Here is a 23,389-nt window from a genome sequence, read left to right as displayed (position 1 = left end):
TGCCCTCCACCCTACTTGCTCCCATTTGCATGATTGGTAACTTTTGTTTCCTAATCTATTGCACCACATCCTTTTATTTCTATTTTAATTTAATCACTGACTTTGATTAAAAAGAAGCATATGTGCCTGGAGTGTTTCTATGAGACAATACCACCACATGTACTGTTGATTCAGGAATTTATTTAGTTTATCCAAAAGAGTCATTATCTCCCAGAGAAGTTATGATTTGATAAAATTGTTATTTGCTGTATTTATGGGGCTTTTATTACAGTATTAGCATTAGCTGACATTTATAGTTTTGTTTATTGTTATCCAAGAAGATTTTAGATTTTGCTCCAATTAACTAAAAGTTAGTGTTAAACTAATGTTTTCATGTTTCTGTAAGGATGATCAGTAAGACATTGCTTGAAATACTTGTTTATCATTTCCTTATTGGAATTCATAATAATAATAATAAATATTGTTCTTAATATTATGCTATTTTTTTCTAATAATTTGTATTGGGGATCAGCTAGAACCCAAAGCATTCCACTGAAAATATTTACTTTAGAATATATGGATTTAAATAAACCATTGCCTTTTAACAGCTTGTAGGTCAGCAGAAGAGTTAATAGTTTTATTATTTAAAGCAATCATACATGAAAGATTATGCATGATTTGTCCAGACGCTCATTCTTTATCAATAATTTCTTTCTTTCTTTCTCTCTCTCTCTCTCTCTCTCTCTCTCTCTCTCTCTCTCTCTCTCTCTTTCTGTTCTGTCTCTCTGTCTGTCTGATACAGAAATTTTAAGTAGAAAACACTGTCATTTTATGATATTTCAGGCAATGGATAAAATCCTTAACATGAAGTTTCCATACAATTAGAAATGTGATTACCTAATTTTCCTTCCTATTCCCTGCCGCTGAAATCAGGGTCCTTCACAGAACACCAAATATCACTTTCTAAAGCATAGATCAGTATTTAAAATGCTTAAGTTACATCTATGATGACATGACTTTTTCTGTCAAAAATATTGGGTTTTAAGATCTAAAATTATGACATATTAAGTCATTATTTATTCATGCCTCTCAAAAATACTCAAATCTTTAAAGCTCTGAGAATAAAATTTGCACCTGCCACACCTTTACTTTACTTAGAATCGAGCTCAATGACCCTTATTTATGAAAAAGAATATCTTTCAACAATTATAAATGTAATACAAGGTAATCTACATAACCATTGAATGCAAATGATATTACAATATTTACTATGTATAAACAAATAATTTGTTTTGCATTCAATAACACATTGCAGAGGTGCAAATGTCATGCACAAAATGCTTAATAAAGTTTCTTCAAGCTACTTATGAATATGATAATTTAATGCTCTGCATTATGCATGACTACAAAAATGAATAGTGGCTTTGGACTAGATCCCCTGCAGGGCAGTAAGAGGTAGGTATGCCTAAGAGGCAGCTTTAGTAAACATCGCTTCTTCAGACCTTCTGTGCCAGCTCTACTGAAATAAATGCATTTCTCCTAGCATGCCATATTCCAAAGCTCTGTCTGAATCTGAAGTTTGCTCTACCAAAATATCCTCCCTGTCTTGTCTAACTGAAACTTCTGCTTAGATTCTAAGACTTGGCACAAGTGTCACATCCTCTTTGAAATACTCTGTGAGCTTTCAACATGGAGCTGACTACCTCTTACTTTGTGCTTTCTGTGCATACATCCACCAGTATGTGAGCAGCCGTGTGCTGGTTCTTAACCTCTCTGTCTCATCTACCAGGCTAATATTCCTTCAGGGGAGACTGGATCATATTTATCTTTCCATATCCTGTGTTGAGCATTGTGTCTGTCATAGAAAAAGTATGCAAAATAAATTCAGGTTGAAGGAACAAGTCTTCTTTCCACATTTATCATGAGTTTTGTGGTTGTTTGTTTTGCTTGTTTTTTGAGACAGGGTTTCCCCATGTAGTTTCAGAGCCTGCCCTGCACTTGTTCTGTAGACGAGGCTGACCTCGAACTCACAGAGACATCTTCCTGCCTCCGCTTTTCAAGTGCTGGAATTAAAGGTGTGCGCCACCACTACCTGACTTCTGTGTACTTTTTGATAAAAGTACATATGCTGTTTTACAGCTTCATAATAGCAGGATGATATCTGCAGTATTGATTAACAAATGTTAGGGTATGCACCTGGGTTGTCCCCCAAACACATCAAAGCTTAGACCCTGGTAGGGTTTTTTTTGGGAGAAACGATACATTTCAGAGGTATGAAGATCTTATGTGATGGGCACAATCTCCAAGAAGATTTTGGGATCCCAGACTCTTCCTCTTTTATTTTCTTTGACCATGAGGAAGAAAGTGTATGGTCTACCATATACTTCTTTTTATTGACAACTGGCACACTTACTAGAGCCTCAAAGGCAACAAATCTGCCTAGTTGAGAATTGGAAACTTAACATGTGTGACAAAATAAACTTCCTCTCTCGTTAAGTTGGTTATCTGTTGCTAATTAAGCAAGAGAGAGAGATAAATGGAATAACTAGTCTTTACTACGGACATGCACATCATGCACAAAGGCTCTCTGCTTTCCCACTAGAAATTTTGTTCTATCCAAAAAGCTAGCATCAAGCATGGTGTTTCAGTGCTGTTGAAACAATAATACGCAGAAATAGGCCTGTATAAATGCTAAATGTATATTTATAATTTAGGCAATTAGAACTGCCTAAATTTTATCACAAACATCAGTACCTGTGTTGTCATACTATTGTTGATAAATGTCAATTTCATATATTTTATAGTTTCTACACTTAAATACTAGATCTAGTAATTCATTTATTTAATAAACACATTGATTTTGTGTATTAGAAAATCTTAGGATTGGACATATTATAGGACAAAATAATGTCTTAAATGAACATAGATGGTTTTGTGGTATGGCTAATCCTTTCTGCATGGAGTGGAGTATACATTTTAGAGGAAAAGGAATTAATCCCTCATTATCCAAATATTAACCTAAATACATGTACGATACATCTGATGTAGGATATGTACAACATCGCATATATGTTTGCACATAACAGACTTAAACCCTTTCTAGTTTGTTTGCCCTGGTATTTTGTTCACTTGTTTCTTTACATGTTGTTCCAAAAATCAGGATATGAAGAAAAGTCACGTATTCTAATTTCAAATCAAATTATCTATAATGTCCTTAAAGCTTAAATGTAGAAGGTCTTCTATAGCAAATTTCTTTGGACACTGGCTCCTCAGGTGCTAGCATGGTTGGAGGAGGTTGTGGAACCTTTGGAAGATGGAGCACAGATGGAGGAAATGTACCAGTGGGATGTGCCTAGCAATTTATACTTTTTCTGGCTCTGGACTAGCTCTCTCCTTCCTGTCTGTTGCCACAATAACAGCTTAGTTTCTATCACCATGAAGTCCACTGTACTGCTCTCACCAGGAAAACTGACTCAAAAAGTAATTTAAAAAGGGGGTGGGGGGTCAAAGTAGATTGTTACCCCTTCAAATAACTTTTGCTATGTATTTTGAAAGGGCGACAACAACAATAACAAAAAAGTAACTCAAAAGTGTCCCTTACTTCAATTTACAAATTCTCTTTATAAAAGGGGAAGCATTTTAACTGATACCAAAGAAATTTTGTAAATGAACGTAAGAAAACACAGTGAATAATTACCCGAAAGTGTTGAATAACTAGACATAAAGAAAAATTACTAGAAAAATAAAACCTTTGAAAATATAATAAAAAGAAACCTGGAAGCTCTTAACAGACCAGTAAATAGCAAGGATATCGAATCATTATCCCAAGCCTTCCCATCAGAGAAAGATCAAGAAACAAATCTTCACAAGTGAATTTTCCAACGTAAAAAAATTTCATCCAACCCTTATTAAACTCTTTCACAAAATTATATAGAAAGGAGCCCTTCTAAATTCACTTTTTGATAACAGTATCAAATGCCACTGAAGCCACAGAAAACACAATTCAAGAAAAGGAGATGAAAGGAAACGTCATTGCTGAATACCGAGAAAAAATGTGCAACAAAATACTAGTGGATAAATTTAACATCATGACCAAATTAATTTTATTATATGGATGAAACTATAGTTTAATAAAATACACAAAACTTTATAAAATGAATAACAAAATAATGATCTTCTCAATAGATGCCAAAATGGCAATATTTTGTCTTGATTTAAATCTCAACAAAGTAGGTATACAATAATTTGTTGAAATCAAATAAAAGCTGTATGTGGAAGGCATACTTGAGGTATCACATAGAATAGTGAAAAATTGAAGGCAGTTCCTTTAAGTTCACGAAGAAGACACAGAAGTGTATTCTTGTGACTTCTGATCAACATACTAGATTCTTAGCTAGAATAGTCAATGGTCAATATACCTCTGTATGCAACAGCACAGAGGACCCTGTGGAATTTAGGCGGTTAATTACACCACTCAGAAAAGGGCACATATGGCTTGTACCACCTACATCACACATCTGAAATAGATATTTTTATAGAAACAGTACAATGGTGATTGTTGGAACTAATGAGAATCCTCAATGGGAATTATTAACCAGCTAGTGGTGAGAAATCTTTGTCAGCCAATGATCTTTAAGGAGTAGGGAGTGGGATCAGGTTAAGGCTTGACTTTCTGAGCACCCTAAGAAAAAATGCCCTACAGCCCAGGGGGGTGCAGGAGGGTGCTCTCTCTCTCTCTCTCTCTCTCTCTCTCTCTCTCTCTCTCTCTCTCTCTCTTTCCTGTGCTACACAACTAACCTTGGACTATTCATTTCTCTTTCATGAGTTTGCCCCTTATAATAATAAGAGAAAAATATACAGCTTAATAAAAATCAATAAAAAAAGAAAATTGTAGTTGGTCTATCTTTTAGTTAGCCTGGTTTTTTCTTGACCTGAGATAATTCAACAAGCCAGCATAAAATTTTAGCTTCGCAAGAATCTATTTTAGAGTTTAATCCATATTTTTATGGGTAATGTACACTTACAAATTCATTTAAAAAAGTAAGTATAATGTTGGTTCTTCAGACATTACAAGAAAAAAAACACTGTATGCAAATTCTATCCAAAACTCTTCATTTAATACATACATTTTTTTTTAATTTAATTGATAGGCTGTTTGAAATTTTAAACGTTAGATCAGGATGAATGTTTGCTTTGTCAGAGTTAATGGCATTTGTATAAAACAAGACTGTGTTTTGTTTGTTGTTATTTTGTTTTGTTTTGCTTTACAAGTTTGCTTTTTCTTTTATTGAAAATAGATATTTTCTAGCCAGGAATCCACAAGGATGACCCCAGCTAAGACTCCTAGCAATAGTAGACAGGGTGCCTGAACCAGCCTTCCCCTGTAATCAGATTATTGACTACTCTAATCGTCATCATAGAACTTTCATCCAGTAACTGATGGAAGCAGATGCAGAGATCCACAACTAAGCACTGGGCCAGTCAAAGGGAGGGAGGAGGGGTCGTATGAACAGGGGTGTGGAGGGGAGAGGTCAAGATCATGATGTGAAAACCCACAGAGACAACTGACCAGAGCTCATGGGAGCTCATTGACTCTTGATTGACAGCTGTGGAGCCTGTATGGTTCCTGAGACCAAACTAGGCCCTCTGAATGTGGGTGGGTGACAGTTGTTTGGCTTGGTATTTTTGTGAGGTCCCTGGCAGTGGTACCAGGATTTATCACTGGTGAATGGCTAACTTTTTGGAGCCCATTCCCTATGGTGAGATACCCTGTTCAGTCTTGATACATGGGGGAAGGGCTTCGTCCTGCCTCAACTTGATATGCCATGTTTAGTTGACTCCCCATGGGAGGCCTTACCATCACTGAGGAATGGTTGTGGAGGGTAGAGAGGTGAAGTGGAGGAGGAGGGAAGGGAGGGGCAACTGTGGTTGGTATGCAAAATGAATACAAAAGAAATTACAAAAAGAAAATAGATGTTTTTCATACAATATATTCTGATTAAGGTTTATCCTCTCCCCCGTTCCTCCCAGTCCTCCCATCCTTTCCTCCCGTGTGGTTCCCTAACTTTCTTTCTATCTTTAGAAAACAAATAAGCACCTAATAAATAATAATATAATATTTTTAAAAGTCAAACAAATCAAAACCTAGCAAAACCTGCTCTTTCACAGAGAGCATAAATTACCTTTACCTGTGTATTCGAGGTGAAATCCTGCAGCAGAGACGCTGATATCTGACTGGAAATTTAGGTATAAATTATTGGATGTACTGTTCAGAAGGTGGGGTATTGTTGTCCCTGAAATGACAGTTGAGATGGGTCAAGAATCACGTGAATAAGATCAAAGCAAAAATAAAGAGCCTAAGTAAACTGGTCAGCAGTCAACACATTGTAACTAAAATTATGTATTGGCCAGAAGCTTTTGAGAAGACAGCATAAATGGTTCCCCCTTCATTCTGTTTTATTTCACTGTTCCCGTCTCCAAGGAGAATGACCTGTGAAATGACTTCAGATAATTCCCCAAAATTAGAAATAGACAGAAATAAACAGTGTGGACAGAAGCTGTTTTGAATCTCAAAGTGATGTCTATATCATGTGTGTGAATTAAAAAGAAAGTTTAAGCCAGGTGATTGTGGCGCATGCCTTTAAACCCTACACTCGGGAGGCAGAGGAAGGCGGATATCTGTGAATTTGAGGCCAGCCTGGTCTACAAAAGCTAGTTCAGAACAGGAACCAAAACTATACAGAAAAAAATCCTGTCTCCTAATACCAAAAAAAAGATAAATAAAGTTTATGTAAAAGTTTTCATGTGTTTGTGTTATTGAAGCAGTTATAACCTCAAACTTTGTATAAGTTCAGAGAAGATAGTAATAAATTTACTTTTATTAATGAAATATATACATAATTCTGAACCAGGTTGAATAGTTGATATTTCATTTTTATATACTTCTTATACATTGACAGTATATTTTTTCAAAAAGTCCAGTTTATGAAATGATATTAGCCTGTCTTTCAACAGATGCATTATAATAAATTTCTGAACTTCTGAAGCAAATAAACCTTGTTCCATCCAACTATTGAATTTAAAAATATAAAACACCTGCTTGAATAAATTAGTTCCTGCCTATTTATTAAAAAAAACTCTAAGGAATACAATACAGTTTCAAATGACAAGCATTGAAGATAATCGTCCTTTCTGTGTTGAGATAAAATTCAAAAAGCTTGAGTGGTCAGGGCCGCAGATGTCTTGGGAATATTCATAACAACTTTACACTCGCTTTGTGTAAGTGTGTGTGAGAAGTCCTGGTGACTGCTGGGGGATGTGCGAAGAATTTCGTATCGACTGCACCTTGGTGTTTAATTGTTCCTGATCTAACTCTGGTCCTTAGTGGCATCACTGTCACCGCAGAAGCAGGAGGTAAACAGACTCCGGAAAGGTCAGGGGATCTGCCTTAGGTCTTAGAGGATCTTAGTCATTAACAACTCAGCTGCTGGTGACTCTCTAGCTGGGCCCTGCTCTCAACGTTAGGGGAGCTGGACAACCTCTGGCAATTTAATCTCCGTAAATTTCAGTTAGTACTGAGACACACGGAGGGCTGAAGTTAGGAAGTATCTGACAGGGTAGTCAGATGTCACATACAGCTGGCATGAAGATTTACAGCTGTGTGCAGTTAACCACTTTTCTCATCAGTACACCTAATAGGAATAATATCGCTCTTAAAGAATAAATGCAAGTATGTACAAAGATTTATAAGACTCTGCCTCTGTCTGAATCTTTATCTAATATGCTATTTATGTTTAAATCACATCACTTCTTCCCTAAGTAATTATTCCTTTGTTCATCAGTGATTCTCAATAATTGCTTATCTGTGACTTCAACACCTCTCCAAAAGTTTAAAGCCATTCATCCTTATTTTGATATATTATCTAAATTAAGTTCACATTTTAGCAATGCCTATATTTATACTTCTAGAAAATTTAAAACATAGCTATTAAAAAATCACAAAGTAAAAACTCCTTACTTCTGCTAATGTGTGACAGAGGATACTTAGAATGTGATGCATGTCATCCTAAGAACCTTAGCAATTCTCATAGATGATTTTTAAAAGCATCAATGTCTTAAATAACATAGTGGGCACTTTCATTTTGTGTCTCCCTCTAGTATGATTATGTATAGATAAATTAGTCTATAAAACTGTATTCATTTCATTGAAATAATTTTACATTTCCTTTTGGTCACTTGACAGTACTTTATGGCATCTTTCATGTTATTCAGTCTCTAAAATTATTTTAATGACACCATAGTATTCTACTGGATGAAAAATCATAATTAACTGAAGTATAGCCATATTTTAATTACTATTATTTTATTTATCCTATTTTTTAAGAATAGGATACACATAACAGTATTAATGGATCCTAATCAAATTAAATGTTTAAGTATTTTATTAAATATATAAATAAAATGTTTGTATTTGCATAAGAAATCAATAAATATTACAAAAATACAATTAGCATGCTGTAAAATTTAAATGGGCATGCTATCACTTCTTTCAATATTTTAAAACTTCTTGTAACTTAGCTTGTTGTGTATGGCTCATAATTAAACCTGAAAAAATTTTGGGGAATTCTTTCAATTTTTGTTCTGTATTGGTGACTATATCTTTACTTAAAATGATCTCAGATTTCCCTTTTACCTGAATAGCTTCCAAGTCTCGGTGCGTTGTTATCTCCCCCATCGTAAAAGTCCAGAGAATCCCAGTTATGTTCTGTAGCGAAGCTGACCACTTGGACCTGTGAAATAACAGCTTCTGGTGAGAATTAGGATTTCTAAGCAGACATGCAGTCCAGAGATCCCCCCCACTAGAAGGGAGATCTCAAGGACAGACTGTGCTGGGTCCGGGCAGCTGTCCCTTGGGGGAGAGCGAAAAGTAGGTGCAGTAACAACCTCACAGACAGCAAGAACAGGTTGAAACAAGTTTGGTTTATTTTAGGAAGGGGTAAAGCCTATATACTACCCACCCTGCCTATATCTGCTGAGCTGGCATCTGCTGAGGTGACATGGTATCTGCCCATAGTTCCACATCATCTCCTGTCAGACTCGGCTGTTCTTGTCAAAACCTTCTGGACAGACCCAGACTGGCTTTCAGCTACTGCGCATGCTCTTTATTATCCGCATAGACCCGCTGGCTTTCAGTTCCTTAAAGGCTTAGTCATCCCACAACAGATCACATGGTTGTGGGATTTGATAGATGGTTCAACAAAACTGATCTTAGACATTTGTATTGCTTGCCTACATGAACAAATTTGCATGAGAGAAACGTTATGGAGCAACTGACAGTGTGCATGATGGATATAACACGGAAGTTCCTTGTCGCCATCTCAGCAGCGCATATCTTCACTGAATGCTTTGGGTTAAGGTGCTAGGAATTCAAACTCGTGTTCCAAACAATTAATGCTTTGAAATACTAGGCTTCTGATTTTTCCATTGCTTTGGTGTGAGAAATAGATCTGCCATTCACATGTACAGAGGATTTTGTAACGAATTTTCAATAGGCTTATCCTTGAACTTGTTTCCATATAGAAAAGCATTCGATTTTTCTTTAATATTTATATTATTGTCAATATAGACAGCCGAAGAAAATATTTTATGATAGATTTATATGGATCTTCCAGAAGTCATTTTTATTAATGTCATCATAATAGTCAAGTCACCTTGAAAGTCCCTCGAGTTGAGAAGGCAAATTCTGGGCTACAATTCTGTGTCTATTAAATTTTATTTAAAGAAAGTGACATGTGGTACTTTGGTGTCCCTCACTTGGCACAGTATGAGATTTCCAGGAACCCACAGAACTCACAACTGTGGATTCCATTCTGGTGCTCAGAGACTGTTTCGCAGTTTCAAAGTCGGAAAGGAAGAACGTTACTTGAATGCATTCATTTTAGCATACTGGAGTCTGTTTTAAGTACAGGCACTCACTTGCTAAGTCATTACGACAATCCCACTCATTAAACAGTCCTTTTCTGCAAACCAGCTCCTTGTCATTCTCCTTTTCAAGGGAATGCTGCTCCAGGGGTGAGTGCCACATGGCAGGAGATAGCCTGCCTACATGATTGGCACCTGATCTAATGCACTGTTCCAGAAGAACAAGGAGTAAAGCTCCAACCACTACTTTCTTAAATAAGAATTCATACCTGATCCTTGTCTGAATTTTTCTTTTCTTCATCTGTGAGTAAAGTAAAAACACATATACATATATCCTACCTGTGTAATAAGAAGCCTCTAAAGGAAGGAAATTATTGAGTGGTAATGTGGATGGATCAAATGACAAGTGGACTTAGTGAGCTGTCAGTGATCCAACTTAGGCACAGTGGAAAGCATATTTATGTAAGGAGAAGCATGAATGCACCATTAGAAGAACAATAGAACAGTGACAAGGAGTGAAGTTTAATGACAAACACACGTGAACACCAGCCAGGGTCACTGGGCATGAAACTGCCCGATAACCTCTATCTCCACAAGTTTCAAAGCCTAGGGATGCTGATAATCAGCCTGTTCTTCAAACTGCTCACAGAAGTCACTGTAAATCGTCTAATTTACAGAGTCACTAAAAATTAAGCTAGGTCATGTGTGTCAAAGGCTTAATTTATACCATAAATTGAAAACTCAGAATCTTAGCAGAGAAAGGTGGGGAGAGAAAATCATTAAAAACTAAACACGAGGGAAATAATTGTGCAGTTGAAAGTTTAATTATGCTTTCAGTTTTCTCTTAAAGGATGGCGAAGTGGGAGGGGGAATATAACCAAGACGTCTCTTCAAGGGCAGAACTGAATTGGGTGCAGCAAATGGGAATGAAAAGGAGAGGTGATGTACAACTGAACTAGACAGGATTCAGAAGAGGTACAAGAAACTGGTGTCATGTGTGCTGTTATTGGTGTCTGCAAGAGACCAAGACAAATGATACAAGAACAATTTCTGTTTTCCCTTGAGTTACTCAGAACAGAGACACAGAAGAACAAAATATAAGACTCTCTAGGAATATGTACTGCAAGTAGAAGAGGATGAACAGTCGTTTAATTCTGGATTCGTCAGGGTAAACCATGAACATTAAATCCTAATCCCTGGAATTTAGAAATATTACCTTTTATGTGTATTGCCAGAGAGGTGTGTTTGCATCTTTTTGATACCACTAGGTGGGAAACATTAAGATACATAAAAAAATATATATTGCATTAAATTTAAATGTGGATAAGAAAGCAATGTGTCCACAAAAGCAGGAATAAGACTGATGTGGCCAAAGCCAAGAGATATGTGTTGCCATTCAATATTGGAGACAGCAGAAGGAGAATTCCTCAGAGACCTGGAATAGGAGATCTACTAGCAGTTTTATGCTTGAATGCTAAAGCAAGATTTGGATAGTCACTTCTAGTTCATTGAGAAGACATGTAAATGGTTAGATGGCTATTTAATTTCTGGTGATCTGCTATGGTCATCATAGAAATCTGATACAATTTGTCACAGGGATTCTAGGCAAAAATAGGCTGCAAGATGAAGTAGCAGAAAAACAAAATAAAATAAAAGAACAACAACAAAAAAAAAAACCTAGCAGGCCATGTTCTGGAATCTTTTCTGATATGCAAATAAATGACTGAGAATCTAAAATGACACAAATTTAAATAAGAGAAAAAGAAACTGATCCAGCCTTTTGAGAAGTTTGCATGGGGTAAAACAGGCCACCATGGCAGCAGGACAGCTTCATGATGGAGAAAGCTGAATAATTTTATGGCACCTTGCAACAAGTTAAAATCATCCGAGAGGAAGGAACCTCAGTTAAGAAAATGCCTCCATCATGTCCAGGTATAGCAAGCATATAAGGCATTTTCTTAATTAGGGATCATTGTGAGTGATACCATCCCTGGGCTGGTGGTCCTCGGCTCTATAAGAAAGCAGGCTGAGCAAGTCGGTGAGAAGCACCCCTCCAGGTCCTCCCTGTCAGCTCCTACCTCTAGGTTCCTGGCCTGTTTGAGGTCCTGTTCTGTCTTCCTTTGACGATAAACAGTGATATGCAGGTATAAGCTGAATAAACCCTTTTCTCCCCAAGACGCTTTTGCTCTTCTTGTTTCATCACAGCAATAGAAACACCGATTAACACATGCAGTATGTTTCTAATTATTAAAATTAGGTATTTATCAGAAAAATATATTCCTTTACTCTGGAATTTTAAGAACTTAAAAAAATCCATCTTGGTAATAATTATGTGATCAATATTTACCCATTAGTTGGTAAATATTTCTTTTCTTGGTAAATATAACCTCTTGGGAGTTGTCCCAGGTACACGTTGATAAAATAGAGAGGGAAATACAAAAATCTATTGCTTGTTGCATACTTATCACATTAAATTAATACAAAAAACAGATCCTTATGTTGTTGCTTTTCCAAAGGACTGTCAATCATAAGTTATTGTCTAATATTCTTCTCTAAAATTTTTCTACCAAAGGTCAACTTATTTCAACTCAAGTCTGATTAATTAAATATTCATATAGTGATTTAGGCATACATGTTCACTACCATATCTCCCAAATTAAATGTTGCTTAAACTTGCAGATTAGTTATAAAACTATAAACATTCAAGTTTACAACATAAGAGATGCATTAAGTATGTCTTTATCATGATGGAGTTATTTTTCAATGTGGTCAACAGAACTTCAGAGTATTTAAGAGTATTATATATATTTCATGCTATGAGATTTCTAAATAGTCTGCTAAAGCCATCTTCTGTTTTCTGAGAGGATTCATTAAATAAAGTACTTCCTTAGTAAAGGTTTTGTATTGGCATTGACCTGTACAGTTTTGAGAGTGTTTTCCTAACACTAGTGATATGTAACAGTTTTTCTACAGGTATCTTATTAGTTCATTATGCACTTCTAATTCTCCAAATCATTCCAAATCCACAGCTTGAGGAAGTGTCTATTGATTTTTTAAAAAAATTATTTACTGAGTTTGTAGTGCCAATTCCTGCAGTAGCTGCCAGAACAGTCTTGGCCACTGCCCTCAAGAGTTTACAGATAATTAGTAGATAAGAGGAAAATCGGAATAGTCTTAGAATAAAAATGTACAAGGGGGAATTTAACCTTTTCATCTAGTTTGTAGAAGGTTTATCAAATATATATATTGGACAAAAACTAAGGTAAAGTGAAAAAGTGAAGTCAAATTGGGAGAAATACTGGGTAGTGTCAAAGAGAGATGAAATAATGTTCACAGTATCCACAGGAAATAGGATGCCATGCAGCTACAGAGGAGGACGTTGTGAACATAACAAACTTCAGAAAATGAGACCCGAGTAGAGAAGGAGCAACTGCTGTTGAGGATTAAAAACAATGCTGAAATCTGAGCGCTGTGAGAAAGACAGTTTGGAATTCCATTTTAAGGAGTCATTTTTTGGATGTTTGGTTGGTGTGTTATTTATTTTGTCAGCAATAGACAAAAAAAAAAAACATGTCTAAGGCAAGGATGAGAGCCACATGTTCTTTTGTGGTAAAAGTACAAAAGGAAAGAAATAGAGACCTGTGAAACACCATCGCGATCCAGTCTGTTATCCACAGTATTAGACAGAATGAAAGTCAACATTTCTGGCTTGAAAACTGAATAGAGTTGGGGACATCCTGGTATAGAGAATGATAAAGAAAAGTGAATGGAGATTGGACCACCCTGAGAGATAGCACAATGGAGGAATCATTTTGAGAAAAATTGAAGAAGTCACTATTGGATAGCTTAACAACAAATTAAACTGAAAACATCTAGTTTCTAGTTCAGATAGTCTAAAGCTGGCGCTAGAGATGTGGGATTCCTGTATTCATCCAAGTGCTAACAATTGTGCTATCATATTAAAAAAGAAAAGGGCCTTTGGATCTATTCTGTTTTGCTGTTTTTTTGTTTTTGTTCTTGTAACCTGCTATTACGTGGGCTATCCTTAGCTCTTAACAGTTACTGAGCACATTGAAGTAAAGAATCTACCAAGAGGGTAATATGACCTAAAATAAATGGGCCTCCAAGTCTGAAAAGCATGAACCAGGTGAGGGAAAGTTACTAAAATCCATAAAATGTTGATGTAAGAACTAAGGAGGCAAGGAGGGTTTCGAGAGTGCCGCCGGAATCTGCAGGCTTACATTGCGTTGTCTCACTGCACAGATGAACAATGCAAAAGGTTTAGTTATACAGGTGCTTGTGGGAGAGCAGCTTGATCAGAGCAATAAGTACTAAAGCTTCACTGCTGATTACCAAAAATAGGACATGATAGTAGAGAGAAATACGAGTTTTCTAGATTATCCTTTTACGATGGGATCGAAGTAAATAAGCTCATAGTATATAAATAATCAAGGCTATCCTTCATAACCTTTTAAATAAATGAGATGATAAAAGTTCAACGCGATTCTCATTTCTGAGTACAACCCAGGGTATAAGCGATCCTGAAGTCTTTGTTGATTCTAATCTTTTTTCACAATATGTATTTGGGAGAAATACAGAAAGGGCTCATGGGAGATAGGAGGTAAATGGACCCTTAAAGAGGGCATTGCATGATAGAACACGTGTAATATAATATTAAATTAGAAGACAGTATACTTTAAAAATATACTTATATTTAAAAGTATAAGTAGGAAAGGGTAGAAGGTAAATTAACTAAAACAAAAGATATGTAAAACATCTTTATACATATATAAAGATGTATAAAAAACAGATTTGTGAAACCCCATTCCTTTGTAAGCTAATAATCTATGTATGACTATATATAAGACCAGTATTCTGCATATGAGAACAATACCAGAAAACAAGAGTTATTAAATCAAAATCTCAGTGTCAGATATGGGGCACTGCCTATGAATTCTGAATCACAGAAGCCCACTGCAGAGGCCCCTCCTAACAGCACGGGTCATTGCCAGTGTGCTTGATTAATCACTGAACTAGATGGTCCAACTCACTACCTGAAGACACCACAGGCTTTGGCTTCAAGGACATAGAGAAATCAATCTCAAACTAACAAGGAAAGTTCTTTCCTGGTGGGTAGCTTTCACAGTACCGGAACGTGCCGTGAGGTCCTGGATGCAGAAAAATTGTCATTTTTCTTATTCAGTACTGTATTCTGCATGCGCCAATACCAATCTGAATGAAAGGACGTGCCCACTGCTGCAATATTGGCAGGGTGGTGACTGGATAATCAACAATTTCTTGATAGGATGGGAGGCCTATCCCTGGGAGGGAATTGGTGCATGATGCTGAGAAATTGGTCAAAAGCTCAGGGGTGTGGAGGTCCTTGGCCCTGGTGGAAACCCATTCCTGTTGTTTTACTAAATGCTAATGTTGTCTACTTGCCCACTAAATAGCTATCTTTATGCCCATATATTGTTACTGCTGCTCTAAGCTATGTTCAAACGATCTTGTTTGTTTACAGTGGGTCCTGTTTCCTATACAAACTTTACATCTGGTCAAAGAGCTGAGAAAAAGTGGCTGGGAATGAGAAGGAGCACTCAGATGTAGGTGGGAAATCTATTTCAACCCCAACCCCAAAGCTCAGGGAACATTTTTAAAGTAGGGCTAAGAAGAATGTGAACGCTGAAGCAAGGGCAAGGGTCCTGTAAACTGCCATTCTCTGGTTATAAGAGAGACTTACAAAGTCATAGTAGCTGTAGCTACCTACAGGAGACCTATGCAAGAGACACTCAAGATTCAACGCTGATGGAGAGGCTCCTGGGGCCCCATCCCCACCTGAAAGCTACCACACACAGATGGCCGCTAAGGAAATGAGAGCCGACTTTTCCTTAGGGGTATGGCTGCTGGTATGCTGCCTATGCTCTAGAAGATGTTTTCACACCCATGATAGCTTTAATTTTTTAAATCATGTTATTCATGGATTTATTTATTATTATTCTCTCTGTCTTTGCCTCTGTCTTTCTGCTTGTGTGTTGTCTGTCTGTCTCTGTATGTGTGTGTGTCTATGTGTGGAAGTGCACACTGAAACTTTGAGAGGGCCACAGTGCATATGTAATAACCTGCAGTGGCTGGTTACCTACTTCCTCCATGTGAGAGCCGGTATCGAACTCAGATTATCAGGCTTGGCAGTGAGCTCTATTAGCTGTTAAGCTATCTAGCCACCTTGAATTTAATAGTCTAAAAACAAAAAAAATTGTTCTTTGCCATGTATTGTCATGCTTTAATAATAATACCCAGTGTTTGGGTCTTTCAGAGATTATCTTCACAACTTCCTATTTTGAAGATCTGCTCTTCCACAGCAGTGTTCAGAAGCATTGCCCTTGAGAGGTGATTCCATCTTTAGGTCGTGTCGATCTCAGAGGTGAGAATGAGAATTAAGAAGGAAAACCCATAATTCATTGCATTCCCCATCAGGTCCAGTCAAAGAGAAGCATACATCCCGATGTACCGCCAGCCTGTAAACCTCCTGCCCACATGTGGTCAAGCACGTTGGAGCAGATGGGTCAAACAAACAAACTTGTTTAGGGGTATGAATACCGATACCTTGGCTTGTTATCTCCCATAAACAAAAGCCTCCAGCATTTTAGGAACTATCTGTCCTTGGGCAAGGGGCTTGCAGAACAGAGAGGCTTGCAGAACAGAGAAATTTTTGTTTCATGGATTTCTTAGGCATAGTAATTAAAACATAAAATATACTTGAAATCTCAATTTAGGGCTAGTAAGTCATTGAACTCTTCAGAGATCTGAAACTTTAGCAGATGGATTTTACTTGGAATAAGTTACTGGAGGTATACTGGGACGAATTTCTTTTTACCTTAAGCCTCCTCTATTTTCTGATGGAAATCGTCTAGGCCAGAGATGGCCAGACTCTCTGATATACATAGCCCTTCAGTTGCCTTATTTCATGATTCTGTTTTGTGTGTCAGCTTTTTGTTTGTGTGTTTGTTTTTGTTTTTTATTGCCTGCTTTTTTGCAACTGGATTTGACTTTATTTTATTTCCAAGTAAAAAAATTTCAGTTTCAAATATAATAAATATATTTCTATTAAGCTTAATCATGTTGATCCAAACCATTTGCTAAACTTTAAGACATAATACGCGTTCTGTCATTTCTGAAAATATTAATTCCAAATAGAAAATGAAAAAAAAAAACAAAGAAAAATATTCTTACCTGAATGCCAGCTCCCTCTGGCACTGTGATCTTCCAAACACAATTCAAATTGTTGTCATAAGGCTCAGGATATCCAGGAGACAAAATAGTCCCTTTGCGCTTAGTTAAAACTCCCCCACAGGGCACTGAAAGCGAAGCAGCAGGAAAGCCAGTTAATTCTAATACAGAGGATTAAAATAAGAAAAAGGTCAGAGCGACAGTCTCAAATACTGAACAGTTTTGTATATAAAACCACATCACATTATGTTTTAACCCTCCAAGCACACTGCAAAAATACCTACAGAAATTAATTAAACAGCATTAATGGGAGAATATCTAAAATCCCACAGTTATGATTATCATTTTTGTTATAATCCATAAAACTTCAACGACTGTGTTCTCAGACACAAAATGAAGTGAAATAAAATATTGCAATTATTACATACACATAGAGAAGTTTTTTAATTAGTATTTGAAGTTATATGGCCCATCCTTTATTATTCTTTGAGGGGTAAGGGGATCTTTTGAAATCTAATATTGATCCTGGTAGTATATACTATGAAAATTTTCATTCAGTCCACTCCATATCACAAGACTTCTAATCACTGCTGTATTTAAATTCACTTGAGACTCCAACTGTCCAAACTGACTATAAAATCCTTTCTTCTTTATCTCTTGACTGAGAAAACAGAGTCATTAAGAAGCTAAAAGATTTCTCAGTAAGTGATGAACCTGGGATTTACATCCTGGGGTTTGGATCCAAAGTTCCAGAAGGGAGAATAGATACTTCAATGGTTATTATCAGTCTACAAGAGAGAGCAATATGTTCTATTCTTCCTCTTAAATCTACACGAAACTCAGCTGAGGTTCCAAGCTCTTTCAGAATGTATGTATGAGATTAAGGTCTTGTGTCATGGATAACTTTATTCAGATTCTGGACACTGCCTAATTTATAAATTTTGAATCCTCTTTCCTTTGAGAATGTTCCTCAAATTCATTAGAATGTCAAGGTCTTAATCCGTGAAATGAAAATACTACTGAATTTAAAACACTTTGTGAAAAAGAAAATGTAGGACAAGACTGCTCTCTTGTTTCCTGACTGTTTAGACCCCAATAATCACACAGAAACTCTATTCATTACAACACTGCTGGCCTATTAGTTCTGGCTTTTTATTAACTGACTCTTACATCTTAACCCATTTTCATTAACCTGTGTATCAGCACAAGACTGTGGCTTACTGGTAAAGATCTGGCATCTGTGACCTTTGGCGGCTACACCGCCTCTCCCTGACTCCACCTACTTTCTGTGTCTCTGTTCAGATTTCCTGCCAGGCTTTACTCTACTAAGCCATTGGTCAAAAAAGCTTCTTTAATAACCAAAGGTAATAAAACATATTCATAGCATACAGAGGGAATCTCACATCAAATACTTTTGACATGAAGAAACTAGTCCAATTGATTAAAATATTATAAATAATTAACATGTTAGATTTTTTTTTTGGTTGCAACTGTTATTATTTTGAATACCAAGAGGTGCTTTGCTGGTTGAACATTTTTTTCCTAGTTTGCCTATAATGGTAGCTATAAGAAAAAATAAAATTTAAAACAATATATATATATATATATATATATATGAGAGAGAGGAGAGGGAGAAAGAGAGAGAAAAAAACAGAAACAGAGACAGAGAGACAAACAATAGAAGGGGGAGCACCAGTGAGGTCTTTGTGTGTCCCGCCCTCTCTCTGCATTATCCTTTTGAAATGGCTCTCTCACTGAACCTGATCTATGCTGTCAGCCATGAAGCTGTCTCTGTTCCCCAAGCACTTAGATTGCAGGAATGTAAGATTCTCTTCCTTGGGAAGCACACTACCAGGCCATCTCTCCTTCACACATGCTTATCACCAGATTTACATAAATAAATCACAGTTTTGTGACACTTCTCCAAATGCAAAACTCCAAGATACTTGCATGAAGAAGTACTACAAAATGTTACAAGTAACACTCTCGTACAGTCATTTTTCGGGCTTTTTCTTCTTCTTCTTTTTTCTTTTCTTTTTTTCATATTTGCATTAGCATGAGTATGTGCATGTATGTGTATAGATACCCTCAGAGGCCAGAAGATGATGCCAGATCCCTTAGAACTGGAGTTACTGGTGTGTTTGTGAGTAGCCTCTTGTTACAAACAGATCTCCTAACCACTGGGCTCTGTCTGTTGTCTTATATTACATACAATGCCAGGGCAAAACAAAAATTCAATTATACTGGTTTGGAAATATTTTGCACCTTTAAAAATATTGACAACTTTTCTATAGGGATCAAAAATATCCTGGAAGGATTGGAAAGGGAATCATAAAATAATTGCTCTAAAATAAATGATAGAGAGAGAGAGAGACAGACAGACAGACAGACAAACAGATAGATAGATGATAGATGGATGATAAAAAATAAAAGAAGGAAAATGGCTCACAAAGTTCTTTCTGATCCTTGGATGAATTAATACACTACATTTCTTCTCTTACGTCTTTATACTCTTCAGTCAAATTCTCATTTTCTTTGCCTGACATATTACATTCATCATAACCAAGGCTTTCCTGTATAATTTATACATAATATATACTTGCAAATTTCTGTCAAAATGATCTTTCTAAAGTTATAAAATAAAATGTTACTTCTCTGTTAAAAAAACATATAAATATACTTCATTTCATTAGACTATTTCCTTCTAGCTAATCATCATCCCTCAGCTACGGACTACATTTATTTCCATATCTTTTGCAAACAGCAAGTGTTCACCTCAGGCTGTATACGCCTCCTCCAATATCTTTAAGACGAACATTGTTCATTATGAATTTCAAAATTCATATGTTCAAATAATAGCTTTACATTCTTCCTCATTCCTCTCTCCTGCAACTCAGTGGATGCTGCTATCACTCACCGTTCCTCTGCCATAAAACCAAGAGTCATCTTGATTTTTCTTTCTTTCCACCACATATTCAATTTCTCAAATCCCATAATTCTCCTTAAAATAGACATGTTGAACTAGAGGCATGTCTCAGTCAGTAAGCCCTGATGCTGCAGGGAAATCCTGATGGCCTGACTTAGATCCTGAGCACTGGTTGAAATCGTGCAGATGATTCTGCATCTGCAATCCCAGCATGTTCCTGCAGAACATGCGGCAGAAACAGGAAAATGGATCAGAAGCTCATGGGTCTGGAGTGTGCAAAGCAGTGGCAGTAACAAGAGAGAGCCTGCTTGAAGAAGGAGGAAGGCAAGAAGAGACTCCGGAAGTCATCTTCTCATTTCCACACAGGTATCTTTATATGTGTAAACCTGTACTCACTAACTTATGTGTGCACACATATAGGCATGCACACACATACACACACAAACACACAAGATAGATGATAGATAGATAGATAGATAGATAGATAGATAGATAGATAGATAGACAGATGATAGATAGACAGATAGATAGATGATAGATAAATCGATAGATAGATGGATAGATAGATAGATGATAGATAGATAGATAGATAGATAGATAGATAATAGATAAATAGATGGATAGATAGATAGATGATAGATAAATAGATAAATGGATAGATAGATAAATGATAGATAGATGATAGATAGACAGACAGACAGACAGATAGACAGGTAGATCGATGATAGATAGATAGTATATCCTGACTGTTGGCAAATCTCATTTCCATGATTCTGATCTCTCACTCTCAATTATCGTTCCATTTTGTCGTGACTATTATAGATAGATTCTTAGCTGATCTTATGACTTCTACTCTGATCTACTACAAGTGATTTTCCAGAAACGTATTAAGGTCCTTTCACACTCTACTTACTGACTCCCTCCACTATTTAATTCGCACCTGCCATGGCCTTCAAAGATCTCTATCTTTGACACCTTTCTGTTGGAACCACTTTTGGGCATAGTGTTCCAGACACCTGGGGATCTTCCCATGTTTATGTGTGCCTCTCCTAGGATAAGGCAGGGACCTTACTCCCAATAAAAGGAAAACAATTTGACTGCCTTCTGGTGCTGATTTCAGAATTTAAAATTATACTTCTTATCAATATTGATACTCGCTATTTAACACCATATTTAATAAATCCTTCTTGATTGCAAGTAAAGATGAACAAATGAGCCAATGAAGGAATAAAAGTTGAGATCATGCTAAAAAAAATACACACACACACACACACACACACACACACACACACACACACAGAAGCATACATCTTCAAAATTTTCCCACTCTGGAAAAAGAGATGAACTAGATAAACGGTACCATTGCCTGGGAACCTTCAAGTGCACGTGATTCTGGGTCTGGAAGGCACTGAAAGAACACAGCAGATAATAGTGAAGGGATAAGCAGCTAATTAAAGACTTTCCCCCTATGGGGTGTAGGTAGTAGCTTCAGAGACTTCTCAAAAGAGAAATCCCACCAACAGAAGTCCTTCTACCTACAGCCTTGTACTGTAAAGGCTATTAGTGGCTGCAGGGGGTTATTTGAATCTCCAAGTCTCAGAGCAGGACAGCCTTGGGGCTTAGGACTGAAATATCTTAAGAGCACTAAAGTGTAACAGGGACAGATTTGAGGGTGAAAGCTCTTACTTTTATTAATCATTTTTACCTTCTTTACAACTTTAAATTTGTATCAATGTTATAATTCAATTTACCCATGAATTGTTTGGATACAGCTTTGTACAAGATTACACTTGTATATATGCCAGCTGCTTGCATTTTTCCAATCCTTCCATTTAAATTCATTTTTGTGTATTTTACCTGTATCACTTTTTTGCAGATCATAGCATTTGAAAACTTCAGATGTGCTTAAGTAAGGAACAGAACAATGAAGAATATGGCTATGTAGAGCAATGATGAAATTTGACGGCTTGAACTCAGTGGGAAGGTGGCTAACATTGTTATATCTGCATGTATTCAGGAAATTATCAGTGAGCATGAATAAATAAATGCTCCCTGCTTAGCTATTATGTATCAGCAATTTCCTCTTGGTCAAGTATAAAATAGTATAGTGGAGAAAATAAGATAGATTCAAGTAAATTAAGAAAATTTTAAGAAATACAAAAGCTGTAAGTGTATAAGATAATGGTTGTTCACATGAACAAGAGTATGGAGGATGGATGGAGAATGAGTGGCAAGAGTCATAAAGTCCCCGTGTGAGTCTTGAAAGAAATGATGCTGTAAGACAGAAAAGCATCAAAGAGTATTGAGTTCTAGTGAGCAGAAAACGGAAGATCAAGGGCTTGAAGCAGGCAATAACTTAAGTAACAACAAAAGTTCAAACTAAATAAAAAATTAAACAGAATACGTAAGTATGAACTTCAGACAGTTCTGTGATGATTTTCATATATAAAAATGTTCATACACCAAAGTTTTTAGTTAAAAATTAGACACAGTCATTTGTATTCAAAATACTTATTTTTAAATTTATTTGGGTTTGCTTTATATACATGAGTGTTTTGCCTGCACGTATACCACATTCATGTGGGGTCATTGAAGGCCCAAAGGAGACATTGGAAGCACTGGAATTGGAGTTACAGACTGTTTTGAGATCCTGTGGAAGTGCTGAGAACAGTGGGTCCTCTGACATGCAGCTAATTCAATTGCTGAGCCATCTCTCTAGCCACTGTATTCAGAAAATTTTGAAATTAAAATATTTACAGTTCAAAGAAGAAGTTTTTTTCAGATTTATTTATTTATTTATTTATTTATTTATTTATTTATTTATTATATATAGTGTTCTGTCTATCTGTATGCTTGCTGGCCAGAAGAGGGCACCAGATCTCATTACAGGTGGCTGTGAGACACCATGTGGTTGCTGGGAATTGAACTCAGGACCTCTGGAAGAGCAGTCAGTGCCCTTAACCTCTGAGCCATCTCTCCAGCCCCCCAAAGTAGAAGTATTAACTAAATACAAAGTTAAAAGTCTCATCAAAATATAATACAAAGCAAACCAATAGTATTTGAACAGCGATTTATACTGAGATAAGTTTTTGCTAGTTATAAGCCTATAAAATCAAGCCAGTTAGGTACTAGTAACACATAGGAGTGGCATAAGTATAGAATAGTGTCCTGAAAAATGAGAGGAAATATAAAGTTACTAGAACTTAGACAAGTCCACAAGTTTGAGAACAATCTTTGGTTTTAGGCTCCATCCCCTTTGCCCACTGGAGCTGGGGTCCTGGTTTCAGAATCTAGTGGAGCAAAGGTGATATTCTCTCTCTCTCTCTCTCTCTGTCT

At 36.5% G+C, this 23,389-nt stretch overlaps 1 protein-coding gene across 2 annotated transcripts in view; it reads right to left on the bottom strand.

Moving 5' to 3' along the window:
• The window catches only part of Csmd3 (CUB and Sushi multiple domains 3), a 952,990-nt gene that overhangs the window by 105,412 nt on the left and 824,189 nt on the right, over window positions 1–23,389 (bottom strand). For both annotated transcript variants that reach the window (XM_026785886.1, XM_026785885.1), the window contains 3 exons: window positions 17,131–17,255; window positions 8,672–8,768; window positions 6,168–6,272 (listed from right to left, as the gene is read on the bottom strand). In XM_026785886.1, the coding sequence (XP_026641687.1) occupies window positions 6,168–6,272; window positions 8,672–8,768; window positions 17,131–17,255 (327 nt within the window). The remainder of the gene's footprint in view (window positions 1–6,167; window positions 6,273–8,671; window positions 8,769–17,130; window positions 17,256–23,389) is intronic.

Source organism: Microtus ochrogaster, linkage group LG3 (assembly GCF_000317375.1).
Source record: "Microtus ochrogaster isolate Prairie Vole_2 linkage group LG3, MicOch1.0, whole genome shotgun sequence".
NCBI classification, from domain to species: Eukaryota; Metazoa; Chordata; class Mammalia; order Rodentia; family Cricetidae; genus Microtus; species Microtus ochrogaster.
Note: the sequence above shows the minus strand (reverse complement) of the source record. Positions and strands in the feature narration are given on the sequence as shown.